We start from the raw sequence: 20519 nt of genomic DNA on the forward strand, positions 1-20519 counted from the left end.
TGGCCTGAAGAAGCCCAGGGAGGTCATGAGCCTGTGGTTAGCACTGCCCAGTGCATAGTGTTGGGAAGTAGAGGAGGTTACGACCCACATTTAATCAGCGACGGCACACAGGGAGGGCGCCAGGCCTCGATGGGCAAACAACAAGCTAAATCCTTAACCGTAGAAGAACCCAAGTCCTTGATCCAGGGCCTGGGCCTGAAGTGCTGGGTCCTAGCAGCTGGTCCAGTCCTCCAGCACGGGAGCAGTGTGATCCCCAGGGTGCTCGCTGCCAGGGGTGGCCGCCGCGCTGGGGAACAGGGCTTCGTTCTCCTTGGCCTCTTGCCTTAGGGTGTCATACACCATCAAGACAGAAAGTGGACGGGCCTCCACACACCCCAGTCAAGTTTGCAATCCTCTGAAAGTAAACCTCATTTTGTCGTACTAAAGCATGCTCCTCTTTCTTCCTTGTGTCACGGAGGAACAGAAGGGGCAGGGTGTATTTTTCTTATATTTTTCTGGGAAGTGTATAAAGATCTGGGGCTCGCTAGAGCACTAACTGCTTTTCTCAACCTGAAGGGACTCAGAGAGAAACCTCAATATGGGGAACTCGGGAACATGGTAGATGTGAGTAGACCAAGGTCAGACACAGAATTCCAAGGTGCAGAGCAAAAAGAGCTGACATTTCCAAGGCGTTATTTTAGGAAGAACTAATTATCGTACTGGAGACAGGGCTGTGCTGGAGACGGTGGCCGTAACGTCACCTGGACCTGTCTCGGGCCTGCTCCTCTCGGCTGGGGCTGGGGCTTCCATCTGAAAAAGGGGAGAGAGCAGAGTCTCCCCACTTCTGTGTGGGAGCCCACAGGATTTCCTTGTGAGATCTGAGCTTGCCTGACACGGCGGAGCTGCATGAGGGAGTGATCGGACCTCAGGCAAGGTCGCCAGGTGTCTGGGACGGTCTGCCTTCGGCTCCGCCCCTGGGCATTCCTCTAAAAGCCCTTTGGCCTGGCGGTCGGGCCTGATGGATTAGGATGGAGGCCCTCCCGAAGCTTCCCTGTCTGTCTGTCTGTCTGTCTCTCTCCTCTATGTTTCTACCTGCTCAAGAGTACCCGGGGGAAGTGGGGGTGGGGTGGCCCCCACACTGGAAACCGCAGCTGTGATGCTGCTCTGCTTCCTCCCGGGCAGAGCCAGAGGCCAGAGCCCCCCTAGGCTGGGCGGGCGCCAACAGCCATTCCCTGCCGCCGCCCCGCCCCAGAGCACCCAGAATTCCTTTCGACAGCTCCAAGTCGGTCTGGTCCTGTCCAGCCAACCCGCTCTCCCCTCAGATTGGTGGCCGCGATCTTACTCACTTTGAAGATTTATTGGTTTAATTATGTGTGTGTGGTGTCTGTGCACTTCAGTGCCGGTGTCGTGAAGAGGCCAGAGACATCAGATCCCCTGGAGCTGGAGCTACAAGCTATTGTGAGCCACGGATGTGGGTGCTGGGAACTGAACTCGGGTCCTCTGGAAGAGCAGTGCCGACTCTTGACCACTGAGCCATCTCTCCAGCCCCCAAGTTCCTTCCCTCTGAAGCCCCGGGTTTGCATGCTTCAGCTTTTGGGGTGTACCAGCCCGGGGGTTTCACCATACACCAGCTCAGGTGTCATGGCCAGTGCTGTGTGTGAAGACTCAACAGCAAAGCGGTCAGGATCAGTGTGGTGACCACAGACGAGAGACAGCCAAGAAACTATCAGCGTTTCATCGGTTCCATCCGAGACATGGGCTTATCTCCTCCTCCTCCCCTGAGACAGCCTGTAACTCACTTAAGTAGCTCAGGCTGGCCTTGAACCCCTGATCCAGCTTCATTTCTTTATCTTCTAGGGAGGCATTGGTCTATAAGCTACTCTCCGTGATCGGCTGCTAGAAATGTCCCAGCAGGACTTGGACTGTCCCCAATAACCCAGGGCTGCTCCGTGGGCTCCTCCCTGTCATTCTAGAAAGGAGCGGGCTGGGAAAGGTCACAACAGCAAATGTGGGTGCAGAGGCACCAGGGGCCTCGGGACCGTTCCTCCCGGCCTCCCTCCTCCCTGGCCCCCAGCACCTTAGCAGAGTCCCCACTGGCTCGACACTCACAGGGCTTGTCCCCAGCAGGTAGACCTGGCATGGCTCTGGTTCAGGGCAGCAGAAGACAGCGGTCCATGTCGTCATTCATTTGAACTGAATGAACTATTTATAAAGCATAATAAAAAATTTACATTTGATCCTAAAATCATGTGGAAATAGAATTTTACCAAAAGAGAATTTGAAAAAGAACAGAATGGGAGGTTTATCACTATGTGACTGAAACAGTGTGAAGACAGTATAGTATTTCAATAAAATAGAGACGTGTCAAGAGAACAGATTTTGAAAACTGACCTGCATATTCCATTTATGGCTAAAGGTGTTAAGCATGTTTCCATGTACTGACTGGCCGTTTATATATCTTTGAGAACTGTCCAACCTGCTCTTTAGAGTTCCCTAATCTAGATATTAGTCTCTTTTCAGGTGACTATATCTAGAGGTCTCTGCCATCCTTCAGTCTGCCTCTTCCCTCTCATCCTTCCCTCTGCTGTGCAGCTTTTTAATTTCCTGCTTCCCATTAATCCATTCTGTTTCCCGAACTATTAGAACTGTGTTCAGAAACATTGCTTGTGCCTACACTGTGATCATTTTGAACCACCTCTGTGCATGGGACAAGGATCTACTGTCACGCTTCCCCAGGCAGGTGTCCTGTCTGCCCAGTTTTCCCAGGCTCATTTATTGAAAAGACACATTGGTGTTTTGGTTTTTGATCACTTGGTTGAATATCACATGACTCTGTGGGTTCTTTTTGGGTTCTTCAGTCTACTCCATTGGTCTGTGTTGTGGGCCAATGAGAATGGCCCCCATAGGCTCACACATTTGAGTGCTTGGTCCCTCACTGGTGGAACTGCTTTCTTTGATGAGTTGCCTTAGTCATGGTGTCTCTTCAGTGCAACATAAAGTAACTAAGATCGTCCACGCGCCTGCTTCTGTGACAGTGCCATTCTGATTTTGTTACAATAGTTCCATGGCATAATTTGAACTCAAGAATGGGAATATCTCCAAAATTCTTTTTTATTCAGGACTGCTTTGGCTATTCAGTTTTTTCAAGATTTATTTATTTATTATGTATACAGAAGAGGGCACCAGGTCTCATTATGGATGGTTGTGAGCCACCATGTGGGTGCTGGGAATTGAACTCAGGACCTCTGGAAGGGTAGTCAGTGCTCTTAACCTCTGCGCCATCTCTCCAGCCCCTTGTTTTTTGTTTTTACATACACATTTTAGGCTGTTTTTCTACTTCTTTGAAGAATGTCATTGGACTTTTGATGGGTATTGTTTTGAATCTATAGATTACTTTTGGTAATACAGCCATTTCATAATATATACTTTGCCAATCCATGAACATGGGATGGATGTCTTTCCATCTTCAAGTATCTTAATTTCTTGATTCATTGTTTTACATTTTCCTTGTTGTAATCTTTCACCTCCTTTACTAGGTTTGTTTCAAAGTATTTTATTTTTCGGAGGCTATTGTGAATTGTCTGGTGCCTGCGAGGTTAGAAGAGGGTGTCTGATCCCCACGGACTGGAGTTATAACAGCCGAATTCAACCTGGGTGCTCGCAAGAACACCACATGCTCTTCAGCATGAAGCCGGCCCCCTGCCCCCTGGAGTCTCTGGTCTCGTCCTTTGCTGTTCGCATGTCTTTTTCTTGCCTCATTCCTCTGGCTCAGCATCGGAGCATTTCCTGGGATACAGACGAGTTTTCAGTTCTTCTCCACTCTGTATGCAGGCTGCATTTTCCCACACTTCCTCTCCAGTATCTGCTGCTTGTTTTAGTTTTCTCTCTACACTTATTTAGCATGTGTGTACATACGCATGTCTTCATGTACGTACCCTGTTGGTGGTGATGCAAATGAGGTAACCCACGATGTAAATCAATATGGAGGTGTCTATGACCTGAGGGAGCCCACAGAGGTTTCCTAGTGAGATCTGAGCTTGCTTTACCCAGCAGGGCTGCACTAGGGGATGGACTGACCACGTGCGTGGTTACAGGTGTTTGGAAGGGTCTGCACTTGGCTGTGCTAGGGGGAGGTCTTTTGCTTCACCCCTTGGCATTCCTATAAATAGCCCTTTAGAAGAGACAGAAGGGGCCAGTGGATAAGGATCCAGGCCCTCCCGAGGCTATCCTGTGTTTCTGTCTCTCTCCCCTCTATATTTCTATCTAAAATCTTTTATCCCTCATGCCTCAAAAGGATCCTGGGGGAAAAATGGGAGCGTGACGCCCACAAAGACCAAGACTAGAACTTCCGTATGATCACACTATACCACTCTTGAGTGTGTACCCAAAAGAACAAAAGTCAGCACACAACAGATCTCTCCACACCCATGCTCACTGTGGCATGCAGGACAGCCAGGCTGTGGGTCAGCCTACTCACTGTCAGCTTGACCGAGTTTAGACCCATGAAAACACACCTCTGGGTGTGTCTACCAGGCTGTTTCCAGAAAGGTCTGACTGAAGAGGGAGACCCCCCGGATGTGGGCGGCACCACTCGAGGGTCCGGGACTAAATCAGAAGTGGCACGGAGCTGGGTCCCAGCACCCCGTTTGCCGCTGCAGATGTACCGGGAAGAACCGCCCTGACTCCTGCTCCCAGGCCTTCTCCACCAGGATGGAAGGTGTGTCCCCAGGTAGGTGACTGTGTGCCAAATCAAACCTTCCTCAGTTGTCAGACTTAGGACTGCAGCAGGGAGAAAGTACAAATAAGGCCCAAGGACTTGTGAACAGTTTAAGAAAATGTCGATGTGCACAGCCCAATTTTATTCATTATTAAAAATACTGTATAAATCTCACTGGATTCATGTGCTTGGTCAGATTTAAATTTTTTTGTATGTATTTATGTGTGTTGTGTATGTTTGTGTGTGTGATGGTGTGTGCCAGTGCCCACGTGTGCAGATGTGAGAAGTCGGCACTGGGCATCTTCTTCTATTGCTTTTTTAAAAACGTGTGTGAGTGTTTTGTGTGCATGGATATATGTGCACCACACACCTGACTGGTGTCCCAGCAGATCAGAAGACGGGTCACATTCCTTGGAACTGGAGTTACAGGCAGTTGTGACCCACCATGTGGGTGCTGGGAATCAAACCCGGGGCCTCTGGAAGAGCAGCCAGTGCTCTTAACCACTGAGCCACCTCCATAGCCCTCCTCCCCTCTACCTCTGTTTACCTTTATTATTACTTGTTTTTAAGAGTTTGTGTACACGAGTGCTTTCTCTGCATGGATATATGTGCACCACACACCCGACTGGTGTCCCAGCCGATCAGAAGACGGGGTCAGACTCCTTGGAACTGGAGTTACAGGCAGTTGTTAGCCACCGTGTGGGTGCTGGAAACTGAACCTGGGTCCTCTTTCAAGGAGCAGTAGCTATCCGCCGGACTTCTCTCCAGCTTCTGCCTTTTTTGAAATGAGATCTGCACCTTACTAACTGTCTAGCTTGGCTGGCCAGTGAGCTGCCAGGATCCGCTTGTCTTTGTTCCCAGGGCTGAGGTTACAGATGCGCAATGTTACAGCTAGCTTTTCTTAGGACGCACTCAGGACTTTTTCCAGGGCTGCTGGGATCCAAACTCTTGCCCCCAGCAAGCACTTTACCCTTAATCATTTCCTCATCCCTTGCCTGGCAAATTTGTTCTAAAGGAAAATAAAAGCATACAAAACATAAAAGAACAAAATTCACCAATATTGGTAACTTGGGCTGGTAGTATATAGCTCAGGCCAGAGTGTTTGCCTAGAATGCACACAGCCCTGGGCTTCATCCTCAGCACCACAAAAACAATAAAATCCTCCCCAAGGGCTGGCCAAGATGGTTCCACAGGCGCTGACTGCGCAAGCCTGACGGCCTGAGGTGATACCCAAAACTCACATGAAGGTGAAGGCCAGAATGGATGCCACGAAGGTGCCTTTGACCTCCACAAGCATGTCATAGCATGCACGTGCCCGTACACTTATTATACTCTCTAATAAATAATTTAAAAAATCCTCCTCCAGACAAAAAAGCACTTTCAAATGTTCAAAATTCTGTTTTTCTGAAGACTTCAAAATACTTTAGAGCTGCGCATGTGCCTCAGCAGGAAATGTGTGTTTAAAGGACCTGCCACACAAACCCAGGGACCCACAGTAAAGGCGAGAACCCATTTGACTTCCACGCGGGAGCCCCACCCTAACATCACACACACACACACACACACACACACACACACACACACGCACGCACGCACGCACATGCACGCACGCACGCACGCACGCACGCACGCAGACACGCGCACACACACGCACGCACGCACGCACACTGTACCTGTAAAAAGCCATCTGACCTAGCTGTAAACCTGAGATTGCCCAGCTGACAGGACCCGCCCCCTGGTGCAGTACTGGCACCAACGTCATCGATGTAACCAACCACTCTCTGATTGGGTGGAAAGCCTGTCCCTCAAGGTGAAACCACACCTGGCACCATTACTGGCATCAGGAATCTGTGAGTAGACAGGTTACGGGCTAGGAGAGAACCTACCACTATTAATCTGTGAAATGGATATAGCATTAAACCAACTCCTAATGACTTATTATCATCACGGACCAGTGCATTTCTCAACCTTCAACACAGAGACCCACGACTGCTCAAGGTGTAGAGACAGAGACTACAGATGCTCAGCCCTACATGTGACATCTATTATCTCAGTCCCTCCTCCCAAGGCTTGCAGATCATTTTAGAAGAGAGGGGGAAGACTGTAAAAGCCAGAGGCAGTGCTGACTCTAAGAACGTGCTTTCCAGACACAGCATGGACGCCACACACAACTGTACAGTGGTTGTGACAGTGTGCATGAGATCAGCCCAAGCTCAAGCCAGACCAAATTCAAGAGTGAAGAGGGGAGGTGAGTGGAGAGGGGAGGTGAGTGGAGGAGTGGAGGTGAGCGGACAGGGGAGGCGAGCGGAGAGGGGAGGCGAGCGGAGAGGGGAGGTGAGCGGAGAGGGGAGGCGAGCGGAGAGGGGAGGCGAGCGGAGAGGGGAGGTGAGCGGAGAGGGGAGGCGAGCGGAGAGGGAGGGAGAGGGAGGAGTGGAGAGGGGAGGTGAGTGGAGAGGGGAGGTGAGTGGAGAGGGGAGGTGAGTGGAGAGGGGAGGTGAGCGGAGGGGAGGGAGGGAGGGGGGGGGGGGGGGGGGGGGGGGGGGGGGGAGGGAGGGAGAGGGGAGGTGAGGGAGAGGGGAGGTGAGTGGAGAGGGGAGGTGAGTGGAGAGGGGAGGTGAGTGGAGAGGGGAGGTGAGTGGAGGAGTGGAGAGGGGAGGTGAGTGGAGAGGGGAGGTGAGCGGAGAGGGGAGGTGAGCACAAGTCCCACTCCTGCTGGGAGAGGAGCGTCCTTTTTGAAAAGGGTGTGTCCCCAGCTAGGTAGACTGCATGCCAGTGGGTGACCATGTACTCGAGTACATGGACGGTGCAAATTGGGCTGGGTGGCTTTTAGTACTAAGAGGACACAAAGTTTCATGGATTTGGAAGGAGGTGTGGATCAGGGAGAAGCGGGGGAGGGATGAATATGATCAATACATTGTATGAAATTCCCAGTAACTCAACAACAAAAAGGCAAAAATGTTGGGCCAGCAAGATCCCTCAGTAAAGGCACTTGCTGCCAAGTCTGGTGATGAGTTAGATTCCCAGGACCACATTTTGAAGGAGAGAATCAACTACCACAGGCTGCCATTGACCTCCACATGCACACACATGTGCATGTGAGCATACTCCTATGTATATGTGTGCAACACACCCCACATACAATAAATGTTTTTTTTTTTTTTAAATATCAAAGTACTGTGAAAAATAAAAATGCATGCCACAGAGCTGGAGAAAAAGTACATAACATATATCCAGCAAACAACTTGTATCTAGAACGCATAAAGAACCATTGGGAACCATTAGAACTCCATTTTAAGAACCTGGTTTTTAAGATGAATCAAAGATTTAAACTGTTACTTCAACAAAGACATTGACTACAAATGGGCCCAAGAACAGACGCTCAGTATTCTTAGTCTCAGGAAATGGAAAGAAAAGTCCCGATGACACACGGTCACATACCCACTGGAGCTCAGCAGAAAGTCCACACAGCGTGCTCTGACAGCACCTACTGCATGTCCCACGGCTTCCTGGGTAAGTGTTAGTATGTCCCGCTGTCCCTGGAGTATGCACTCTAGCGATGCAGGCTTATAAACCAAGTACGAGGAGAGCATGCGTGTGAGGAAGGTCCAGCTCCAATCTGGGATGAGCGGTAAGGCAAGTCTGGTTTGGAGGCTGGAAGGAGCTTATGAGAACAAGCTGAAGGCACACACGGAAAAAAAAGTACAAAGCAAGAACGCACGTGCAGAGAAGAGGAGGCAGCCAGGAATTCGGGAAAAACGCAAAGCAGCCTGAGAAGAGACGGGAACACGGGTTGGAAGCCGTCCCTCCCTAGGCATGCAGGAAGCCTGGTACAGAGCACACACCACAGAAGCTGGGTGTGCGCCATGCATGCCGCAGCTGCACCCAGGAGGGAAGTGATTGGGCTTGGTGGGGAGCAAGGCAAGCAGATGAACGGCTAGGGCATCCGGTTTGCTCAGAGGTCCGAGCCTGGACTCAGACACAACTTCAGGTGAGTTCAACTCTGAGGTCTGTTTCTGCATTTGTAAAATGGGTACGAAGAGGGGATTTAAACACCACGATGCGCCGGGCGGTGGTGGCGCACGCCTTTAATCCAGCACTCGGGAGGCAGAGCCAGGCGGATCTCCGTGTGTTCGAGGCCAGCCTGGGCTACAGAGTGAGCTCCAGGACAGGCACCAGAACTACACAGAGAAACCGTCTCGAAAAACCAAAACGAACAAACAAACAAACAAAAAACCCCACGATGCTTGTAATCAGGGGCTCAGCAGCCCCAACTGGTTTTAGTTAAAATGATGTTGTTAGTGAGGGGCAGAGCCTGAGTCTGTCAGAGTGAGAAAGTCAGATGTGATGTGGGTACTTTGAAACGTTTACTGAGCAGCTCTGGGCAAGGCACACGTGTTTTCTCTGTCTGCACCAGTGTGAAGACCAGTGCTTGGTGAGGTCGCTTGTGAAGAAGACCCCCCTGAAAGGACAGTGAGGCAGGACGGGCGCTGGCTGCGGCCATGGACAGGTGGTGTGAGTTCTCCAAGACCAACTGTGGCACACAGCTGGTCCAGAATCCAAGCAACGGAAAGAAAGGCCTAGAAGGTGTACCAGAAATGCTCTGCCTGCCTGCTGGGCACAGTGCCTCGAGTGTCAGGTCACATGCAGGACTGATACTTACGGAGAACTCCGCAGCAAGCTGACAACCAACGGTGGGAATGCCTCCATCCTGCTGGTGTTAGGCCAGTGCTCCAGCACCCCCCCCCCCGTCCCTCACAGCAGCCCCCACTCCACAGAATCTGCTAAACAGACTCCATCACTCTCCCCCTCCTCCCTTCCTCCAGGCCGCTACCCACTGCTGCCTACCCTGGCCTCAGTCCAAAGCTGGAACTCTACCTCACCCTACTGTCCCCACACCCCCTCATCCCCTTCCTGGTTCCATTCTTCTCCGGATTACCAAGCGTATCATGTGTTGCACTGTCCTACTTGACGTCAGCCTCCCCCATCGGAGTGCCCAAGTCCTTCCCTCCGTCCATTCTATCGTAACTGGGGCACCAGAACTGGGCCTGCCCGGGGCAGATTTGATGGATTCATGAATGAGTAATGACAGGTCAATGAGCCACCGCGGTGACCAGGGCCACTTGTTTGCTCCCAGGGAGAGCCTGGAGGTTATTTCAAGGCACACACAAGAAGAGGGACCCAGGGCATGTCTGAGGTAGAGTGGGGTCAGGAGAGGAAGGCATCCTCCCTCAGTGCCCGAAAACCCGGGAAGTGCGGATGGCTTGGCTTCAGCTTTCGGTCTGGCAGGTCAGAGACTGGTAGCTGTGCCTCTGGAAGCAAAAGCAATGTGGCCTCCCCAGAGGACAGAAGCAAGCCGGAGTCCTGCTGGCGCTGGGCAGCCGCCAGCGTCTGGAAGCACAATGGCCATCTGTCCTGCGGCTTTCTCTTTTTGGAGGCTGCTGGCTCACCCCACTGGAATGGCGTGGCACTTCAGGACACGAAACTTGGAGCTGGTGGTGGATTTCTTGGAAGCGGTGGCAGGAAGATCTAAATTAAGACCTTTCTATCACACCAAATAAATAGAAGCTGAAATAGACACTAAAGGAATTCAGCAGAAGGCCTTCATACATAATTTTTAAAACACGGAGGAGGAAGACCTTAGGGAGCAGGCAGACGACATTTACTCACCAGAGCCTCCTCAAGGTATTTGCTGGAAACAATGATGCCTCTGTTTGACACAAAAGCACATTAGAAAGTGCAAGGTTCTCTCTTTGAAGTGCCCGGACCATAGAAGATGGCAATTTCCACTCTGCTTGGAAGGTTCCTGACAAGGCACGGGCCCTCGCCCATTACCCTCTCAGGGGACAAGTTTGAGTCATCTTCAGTGTGGGGTCAGCATCATGCACTCACATAGAAGCTTCCTGCTCCCAAGGAACTCTGAAGAGCCTGGCTCAGTGACTAACGGGCCCTGTCCTTCCGGGACAGCAAGGGTGAAGTCCTCAGAGGGTACCAGAGAGTTCACTCACTCAGCCGAGAATCGCCGTGCAGTGCTGGGGGCCTAGTCACCATTTTCAATGTGAGAGGGGCACCTACAGCCCCATCAGAGCACATGCGTCTCCTCCCAGCCGGCCAGGCCCTGGGGTTGTCTGGCTATTTCTCTCCTCCACCGACGATTCTGTATTCCCACCGGGACACCACCGAACACAGAACTCACTATGTAGCATCCTATCTAACAACCCAAAGACATGGGGAATACGTTCTATTAAGTAATTGCTTTTGTTTTTAATGTAGTATTCAGACACTGGTTCACAGGCCCTCCGAAACATACCGAATGACTTGTTGGCTGGGTTAGATGGAATGGACCCAGCAAGCTTAGGACAACGCACACCACCGTCCTCGTAAGGCTTTAATTCGTATCAGGAAGTGTCTGAACCACCTGGGCATTTGTAGAGCAGCTGTTCCCTTTACCCTATGGCTTGTCTTCACTTGTTAGTGGGAACATACTCAAAAGCTCAACAATGAAGAGCCAACTGACCAGCCTCTTATCCTTACGTTTTTTTCTTTCTTTTTAAGTTTTTCAAGACAGGGTTTCTTTGTGTAGTCCTGGCTGTACTGGAACTAGCTCTGTAGACCAGGCTGGCCTCAAACACAGACATGCCTGCCTCTGCCTCCCATGTGCTGAAATTAAAGGCGTGTGCCACCACTGCCCAGCTTCCTTATTTTCTAAGAATCTCTTTTCTTGTGGAAGAACACTATCTGTTTGTATTTAGAACTGGTCCATCTGGTCTCTCTGTACTGTTGACAGGCTAAAGGTTTCCCATGGGGACATCCAACATTACTATTAATGTAGCCAAGTTTATTTATTTATTTATTTATTTATTTATTGTGACTGTTTGCCTAGACTAATAGTCCAGTCGTGATTTTTTAGTTTAACTCCTTTCCAGTACCCTCTGACTAAGGACCTCACCCTTGCTGTCCTGGAAGGACATTTCTTCCTTGTTTTCTCTTTAAAGTGGGGGACAGCGAGACCACACAAGGCAGAGACCGTGACAGGGTGAACAGCAGTTCTCACTCAGCCTTGCCCGAGCCCTTCCAAGGTACCAGTGCAAACGCCTCCATCAACCTAAACATGTAAACGGGGCAGGCTAACTCAAGCACTCAGACTCTTCGGGACAGAGGGACAGATAGAGGTGAGATTATCCTTTGTTACAGAAAAGATCAGGATCACAGTGTTCTGGGCTCAGGAATGCAAAAATGACTGAGACATTTGATCTAGTTCTGGTTGACTATGCTATAAAGTGCTACTACCTCATCTAACGAAACTTATCTACAGGACCAAGCCTGCCTGCCCACGCAATTCAAGGCTTTTAACCCAACCATGACCAGCTCCCCTTCATCAAAGGTTTGCGTGCCTCAGATGATCACATTATTCGCTATTTACTCACTGGAAAGACAAGTTTCATCTGGCCATGTCTTGTGGTATACACTTCACCAGTAGGTGCAAACTGTACACGAGTGCTGCTGACACTCTCTTACGTGCACACACCATACTCTGACCACACTCTCAGGGATTGTCTCGTTCACTACCACATCAAAATGTCTAGTCCGGTGCCATGCACACACGCAGCAGGTGTTCAAGACGCTCTGTAGTGATCTGTCCCGTTTCCACGGCTGGCACTGTCTGTCCAGAGAGAGACAGGCCACTGCACCAAGGTGGACACATAGGCCACTGTGTCAGGATGGAGAGAACAAAAGGCCCCAGGCCCAGCTGACCCCTTTTCCTCCGTCGGCAGTTTACCCAAGCCTGCTTCCCTGGTGTGTCTCCACGCAGTGCTTGGCAGAGCTGCCCTGGGTCTCGTCCTGCCGACCGCCCTGCACCATGCTGCCTGCATGCCTGGCTTCTTCAGCCTCCTCACCAGGGCGTCCACCTCTGCCATTCTCTTCTGAGTCCCTGAATCCACTTCTCCAGAGAGGAGGACTGAGGAACGAGCTTTATCTCCAGCTTGGTAGGAGATCCTCTGACCACCTGCTTCTGCTACAGTCTTCACATTACCTTACAACTATAACATCTTGTACTGCTAGGGCATCACTTCCATTTGATATTATCCATTAATCATAACAGATTAAGCACTTCAGAGAGAAAAACAATCCAAATTTTAAGGAATAGCCACTGCTTCAAGTCATATATTGTTTAAATTAAATGCTACTGCTTCCATACACTTGGATGGCATTAGTTTAAGTTATGCTTGCTTCTCACTGTGGCCATCGTGGAGATGGGGAGGGGCGTTGATAAGACCGTCCAATAGGAGCCGTATCCCACCATGGACCGACAGCACCCTGTGCCTTCCACAAGGAGCATGTGCACTGTCTCCATCCCCGACACTTTGAGAGCTGAGTGCTGAGATGCGGTCTGAGCGGGCAGCGGCTCAGGAGGCGGCTACATCCTTAGAGGACTGTGAGTCCTAAGTATCAGAACCCGGCCACCAACTCAAGATTCTGAAAGCAGCCTCTGGCAGGAAAACACTCCAAAGAATGTGCCTGACAACTGTTCTAAGGCGGGCACACTCAGTATCATCAGCCTGTCCAACAGAAGCTTCAACGCCTTGAACAGTCAACTCTCCATCACCTCTGCATACACCTTCTATTCACGAGCTTCAACAGCTGAGCTCGGGAAGCTGTATTTAGGCACAAGGGAATGTTCTCATCTGGGCTCGAAAATAACCCAAGATCTTTGGTCAAAACTCCTCAGATGCAGCATACCTGGTCTCCAAATGAAGTCACCTTTTCAATACTGGTCAGCACAGAGCCCTACATTTTCTTTTCTTTTTTTGTTTTTTTGTTTTTTGAGACAGGGTTTCTCTGTGTAGCTTTGAGCCTTTCCTGGTACTCACTTGGTAGTCCAGGCTGGCCTCGAACTCACAGAGATCCGCCTGGCTCTGCCTCCCGAGTGCTGGGATTAAAGGTGTGTGCCACCACCGCCCGGCTGAGCCCTACATTTTCAAGCAGAATGAAATTTTAAATTACCTGGAAAGAATGGACAAGAATGACAGTGGACGGCTGATCTTTCAGAATGCTTTTATTGACAGCCACTGGACAAGTATAAGGCATGTTCACAGGCTCTGAAATGAAGCACGGAGTTCATTCTCTCAACAGCGACTCTCTGTACCGGGCACGGCCTGCCCTGCGCACTTCAATGTGTGCTGCTCTCAGCCGTTAGAGCATGCAGACCATGTTTCAGGGACCACTGTGGAGAACGTCTCGGAAGAGGGAGTGAGCTGCTACCGCCCGAGTCACTAGACACACAACTCACAGGGACACAGAGGGCGGCCAAACCTGCTACTCCAACAGAGAACACACAGCAAAGGTTTTTTTTTTATTTTTTCTGTTTGAGAGAAATGGAATGTATCCAGTTTCTATATTTGCCACTGCCTAAACACAGGTCACAAATAACACCGAGTTTTGAATTGTCTCTAGTGAAGCTACTTTGTTTCAGGCCACAACAAAAGACGGCATGCATTACTTTACACAGAGTCAAACACTGAACGACTCACCACCACCAACCATCAGGGTTGTTGGTAGATTTCTTTTTGGTGGTAGGTTAAGGAAGGAGAAGGACGGTGTCTGGTTCTACACAGTGCTCTTGCGCTCCCCACTAGCTAGTGGACACTTCCAAGCACTGGCTGACTAGCTCATGAGACCAGCACAGAAATCTTAGTGCAAGCCTCAAGCGTGGGTCTGCTGAGAACAGGTAGCCTGTTTCCAGGGTCAAAGAAGTCTCAGCTCGAAACTAATTTAAAAAGTGTTTTTATAACTGACTTCCAAATGTGGATCAACTGGATCACAAGCACTCTAAAATCTAAGGAAGCAGACCCCACGGCAGGTCCAGGGTCTGGAAGAGGAGAGTAAGCGTCCGCACAACTGGAGCATTGCTTTGAGGGTCAGCAGCTCTTCCGAAGGAGGCTGCTCATCTCAGGGCTCCCTTGCAGCAGCCCCAACACCGCACGAATGGGGTGACACAGCATCACAGCTCACACACGGCTGTCGCTCGCCTGGAACTTGGTACGGATTACATTCCAGGCTTGCTTCCACTTGTTAGCTTTGTGACACACAGTGTAGTTTTCACGTTTCTGTTTCTGTCCTGGTAACAGGACGCTGTTATGTCGACGTATCTCGCGAGGGAACGGTGCTACCTACAGCAACAGGAAGGCGGTTCCCCTCTGGGCTGGGTTGGCAAGGCCGGTGCAACAGGTCACTCTTGTGACAGCAGGTCCCCACAGCCGCAGGTGGGGCAAGTGCTCTGCCCTTTGAGCCACTGCTTGAAGCACTGAAAGGAGAGAGAGACAGATCAGTCAGTGCCTGCAGGACCGAGGGCCGGGGCTCTCAACCACTCAGCTCTGGGAGGAGAACGGCTGATAGGACTTCCCAGTCTGATGCTGCCCAGTCCTAAAGGTCAATGTCTGCTCAGGGCCGGAGCACAGATGAGACCCAGGAAAAAACAATCGTGCTCCAGTTCAGACTCAAGATTTCATGAAGGGCCTTGTCCTCTCTTACACCCTGGACTCAATCTGAGCTCTTCCAGCTTCCTTCACTGACTTGTACACGCTGTCAATTTTGTGGCCCCTGGCTTCTGGTCCGAGTGCCTCACCGGCCAGGGTACCACATTTCCTGTTGCTGCTCCTGGCTGGCACCCTCGGTCACCTGGCTGGGCAGGCACAGAAAGCTGGAAGGCCAAAACAGTGGTGCACTTTCTGAAGGAGGTTCTGCAAGCTTTTCAATTCCTTCTAGTGAGTGTTTATATCGACCCCTTTCTTAGGGGTTAATAAACTAAGTCAGGAGAGAACTGATCTGTCCTAAACAGCAGTGCCCAGAACACCCAATAGTACTCAAGTCCTAGAAGGACATGGACTAGATGCTCCAATCCAGCCAAGATGCTGTCTTTAACATGTGAACTCAGACACTGTATACTATTTATTTAGTCATATAAGAACCCACCTTTCAAGGAATTAATATTGCTTTGAGTCCCAGAGACAACACAGGTGTGCAGTCAATTGTAATTCTTTACCCATGGAATGATGAGCCAAAGTCTACACAGCCTCAGACACCCTGGTCCAAGGCTCCTCCCCCTTCCCAAACACTGTTTTCACACAGGCCAACGAACACTGTATGTGTAGGTTCACACAGGAGATTGGAATCACAAGACTCACCGCCCCCCCATTCCATTTTTATTTTCAGAATGCTTGGTAGGCAGTCAGAGACAATTCTTACCCCTTTGTGAAACTTGTGCCCACATTTCAGCACACGCATGTTTTTGGACTTGAATACCTCGTGGCATAGCTCACAGGAATTTGCATCTGGTGCCTGTTGGAAACAAACACATTTGAATAATATAACTCACATTTTATGACATGAGCTTGCATGACTTAGTACACGAGTGGCCTAAAGATGTTTTTTACTACAAAAGGTGGCAGATTATTTTTCAATTATGGTTGAACAGAGTGAAAAATAGCTTGTTTTAAAATAGTTTCTAGCCAGGCGTGGTGGCACGCAGGAGGCAGAGGCAGGAGGCAGGAGGATCTCTTGTTGAGTTCAAGGCCAGCCTGATCTACAGAGCAAATTCCAGGGCTACACAGAGAAACCCTGCCTCAAAAAACTAAAAACCAAAACCAGGCAGAGGGGTGCACGCCTTTAATTCCAGTGGTCAGGAGGCAGGCAGATCTCTATGAGTTCAAGGCTAGCCTGGTCTACAGAGTGAGTTCCCAGGACAGTCAGGGCTACAAAGAGAACTTGTCTCAAAAAATCAAAACAATACAACAGAAAAATAGTTTCTAAGAAAAACATAAAAATAACAAAAAGTAAATACATCTTTAATCTCAGCATTTGGGAGGCAGAGGCAGGAGGGTCTCTGTGAGTTTGAGACCAGCCTGGTCTACACAGCCGGGATATCCAGGACCACACAGAGACCCTGTCCCAAAACATAGGTGCACTCCCCTCCACCAAAGGAAGGTATAAAGCTCTGATCTTCTCAGAGGTAACTGTTTCAAGACCTAATGAAGGGCCAGAAAAAAGTACATAAATACTGTAACTATCCATACCCATCCCATATTTAAAATGTACCAGTATAAAACACTCCAAATCAGTGAGAGACTTGACCATGGCATATCTATATACAGCAGACTAGTCTATGGCCAACTACAATGCTGAATTGAAAAAAACCGCCAGGAGACGGCGGCGCACGCCTTTAATCCCAGCACTCGGGAGGCAGAGCCAGGCGGATCTCTGAGTTCAAGGCCAGCCTGGGCTACAGCGAGCTCCAGGACAGGAACAAAACTTACACAGAGAAACCCTGTATCCACAAACCACAAACAGAAGAAGAAAGAAGAAGAAGAAAGAGAAAAAGTGACAGAGGAAGTGGGTCTCCGTAGACCACTGGATAAACAGTTATGGCGGTATTCATTACATAATTAATTTTAAAAAACAAATAGGCTATGTATCTATGATGGACCTAGAAAAGATTCTGAAATGTAAAATGTGATTTAATTTTACTCTGCTTTTTTCTGAGGTTTATCTAAGCATGGATTATTAGCACAAATCCAAACAGAACAAACTGGTAGCTGACCAGGAAATGCCATCAAGAGACTATGCAGCCCTGGGCATGGGATGGACAGGCCTCTGACCCCTGTATCGGAGTCTGGTGAGCACATCATGCTCTTTGTAGGACAGCGGACGCCAAGCCCACCTTCCCCAATGGGCAGTACCTGTAGCTCACAGCACCAACCCTGCAGTGGACACGAACGTCTATTTTACTTCTTAATTTCGAGCATCTCAGAACCAAGAAATGAGTCTTGTCAATGGGGTTTTAGCAACAAGTAAGGACCATGGCCCCAGACTGATCCATAAGCATCAGCAAGTGACTGAATGGAAGAGCCCTGCGGTGGCGTTCAGACCACGGCTCAAGCTGCAGGCAAAGCCTGTAAATTTGCAGACCTTGAACCGCCTCACAGGGTTGAGGTGCTGACAGGGTCCAGACTGACAGGGACAGGTGGCACAGTGTAGGTTCACCGTCCAGGACTCGAGGGTCAGGGAAGAAATGGAAGGGTTAGCCCTAGGAAGCAGAGTAAGGTCTGAAGAGCTCAGAGATCCATAGAGATGTGTACTGTGCACGCACAGGGTAAGAAGTGAGACCAAGTTCCATTGCAGGTGTCTGGGAAGCCCGAGCAGGGCGTAAGGCTCCTGGGACTGGAGCTACAGGTGGTCAGTACACCACCTGACGTAGGCACTGAGATCTCTGAGACACCCCACAGGACCTGAAATAATCAGTTTTGGCAAGACTAACACAAACATTTGGTCAACTTTAGTAGATAGCAATGTGGTAGTAGTACTGGTTAAGGGTAGTTTTGGGGTCTATTTTTGAGACAGGAGCTGCCTCAAAACTGCAATCCTCCTACTTCAGGCTCCTGAACAAATGGGATCACAGGTATAAAATGCCACCCCAGCTTTCGAGTTTGTATAATGCCCTTCTAGTCTGCATCTTCCATTCTAGCCTGTTCTGCTCTCTTAAGGTAAAAACACAGACATTTAAAACGGTGGAGCAGAGCTGGGTAGATGGTTCAGTAGGTTAGAACTTGCTGTATAGGCATGGTTACCTAGTCTACTCTTTGAGGGGGGTTGGCCACTACTCCCCCCCAAAACACAAATGCCCTGAGAATCCCATTGGCTGGAGGATCCCAGAGAATGTGACTCATTAAACCCCTGGGAAGTCGACTTGAGCAGGTCTTACAGGAATGCCCTATACACGCAGGAGTTTTCTCACTAGGTAAGTGGAGATGTGACCCTTGGTGAGCTCTGTGTGTGTGTGTGTGTGTGTGTGTGTGTCAGGCTCACAGACCCAACGCTAGGCAAACTAACCAGCACTCTGCACCCTTTGTGCAGCTGACCCTGTAAGAATGTTACAGGACCCGGAACTGTCACAACATCACCCACATTTTCACATCACAGCAGGAGATGTGGGCAAAGATGTTCTACACCAAAACAGGCACTCCCCCAGTCACCTGGGTGTCCTCAGTGTGTCCTCTGGCGTTGCCCAGTCAGTGTGACAAGGACTAAGGACTGCTTGCTGCCTGATAAGCAAGACATCCACACCTTCAAACAGGTGGATGCTGACAGGCTCACACTCATGCCTTGGATCTTTTATTGTAAGATATGGACAATTACAGAACCACACCAACCTAAGATATAGCTATACCAACAATTCAATACATGCACTATATAAATATAAACGATCCTACTTAAATCAGCAATGTCAAATTTCAGGCACACTCAGCCCATTTCAGTACCCCATCAATGGATGAAGTAAAGGGTACCATTAGTGTGGCTACTCCACAGCATCACTGAATCCAGCAACAGCCTGGGCAGCACAAGTCACCCAAGCTCATGGTAGTGCTGAGTGATGCAAGCTAGTCTGTAGGAACCAAGTTCCTGCTTACAAAGAGTGACATTATCCAAAAACTATTTTCCCAGTAGATATGAGATCTGCACACCTGACCAGTTATAGTCAGGACAGTCCACTGTTGCCCTGGGTCCCCGATATGAAGGTATTTTCAAATACAGCAAAACTTGGTTCCTAATTTTAGTTTAGAAAGAAGTGAGCCTCCAGGTGACAGGTCTACCTCAAGATTAGAAACTGCGTCCTTCCACTGCTCACTAGAGAGGAAACTGAGAACTACTCACGGGGTTCACGGAGACGTCATCTCTCTTCTGGCCTTTGGTTTTGGACAACGGTCCACCAACGGCCAAGGGTGCTGCACTCTGGGGGGCCTTGGCCACTGCAGCTGCAGCCTGGGCCTGCAGAGGGGCGGAGGGGGGACGAGGGACAGATGCAGTTACTGAAGCCACCTTCTAGCCCACCGCTCCCTCATGGGGCTTGGCTCGGAGCTTTTTAGTGTCCCATTTCATGAACAGGCAGGAAGACAAACGTCTTACCTTCTTCCTCTGCTCCTCTAGGATGTGCTCTGTTACTCTCTCCACAATCTCCTCAACACTTAATCCAGAGAGTGAGTTCTTGCTTTTGTTTCGAACTTTTTTAACAAAACCAGCAAGCTCAGAGCTGAAAGAGAAAAGTGAATGAATAAATGACTATGTCAACTCACCCCCAAAGGCAATCTGTGACCCCGACCACAGTTAACGGGCAGAAAGAACCATCCAAGGCAGAAGGATTCCTCCCAAGTAACTAACAACGTTTCAGTATCGGCAGTGAAGCGGTTCAGCAGTTAAAGCGTTCATACCGCTCTGCCTCTTAGGGCAGGACTGCACTGAGACAGGAAACATTCCTTCTGGCCAGTCACTGCGTGTGTCTGTGTGTGCACATATGGTGTGCACATCTGTGGGGCCGGTGGTCAACACTGGGTGTGTTTCTCAATCACCCTCCAGATTACTGTTGAGAAAGGACTGGATGCCCAGCGAGTCCAGGGTCTTTGCTTCTGCTGTGCCAGGATTCCAGAGCTAGCGGCTTTTCCTGCCTTTTTATGAGGGCGATGGGGATCTGAACCTGGGTTCTCAAGCTTGCACAAGTACTTCACCAAACTGAGTCGTCTCCCCAGTGGCCCCAGACATTTGTAATGAATACTTTATTCCTAAATTTGTTTCACGGAGGATACAATGCAGGTACAAAGGGTCACTGTGTACAGAGTTCGCTCTTTTGTTAGCTGTCTTGGAGTCTTGCCTCTGGCTGAGGAGCAGAGACACTCAAGTGTGTGCACCAGACCTGGCTTGAGAAATCAACAACTCTTGCTGACTCAGGCTTTCACGAGCAGCTTTTTCTGAGACTCACAAGGATCCTTTCACAGTT

At 49.8% G+C, this 20519-nt stretch overlaps 1 protein-coding gene across 12 annotated transcripts in view; it reads right to left on the minus strand.

Annotated features, from left to right (window-relative positions):
* Positions 1-13733: 13733 nt before the first annotated feature.
* Ttc3 (tetratricopeptide repeat domain 3) overlaps positions 13734-20519 on the minus strand; it is a 105659-nt gene continuing 98873 nt past the window's right edge. For all 12 annotated transcript variants that reach the window (XM_028879963.2, XM_028879964.2, XM_028879961.2 and 9 more), the window contains 4 exons: positions 19655-19778; positions 19403-19516; positions 15941-16033; positions 13734-14999 (listed from right to left, as the gene is read on the minus strand). In XM_028879963.2, the coding sequence (XP_028735796.1) occupies positions 14925-14999; positions 15941-16033; positions 19403-19516; positions 19655-19778 (406 nt within the window). In that variant the 3' untranslated portion in view covers positions 13734-14924. The remainder of the gene's footprint in view (positions 15000-15940; positions 16034-19402; positions 19517-19654; positions 19779-20519) is intronic.

This window comes from Peromyscus leucopus, chromosome 12 (assembly GCF_004664715.2).
Source record: "Peromyscus leucopus breed LL Stock chromosome 12, UCI_PerLeu_2.1, whole genome shotgun sequence".
Taxonomy (NCBI): Eukaryota; Metazoa; Chordata; class Mammalia; order Rodentia; family Cricetidae; genus Peromyscus; species Peromyscus leucopus.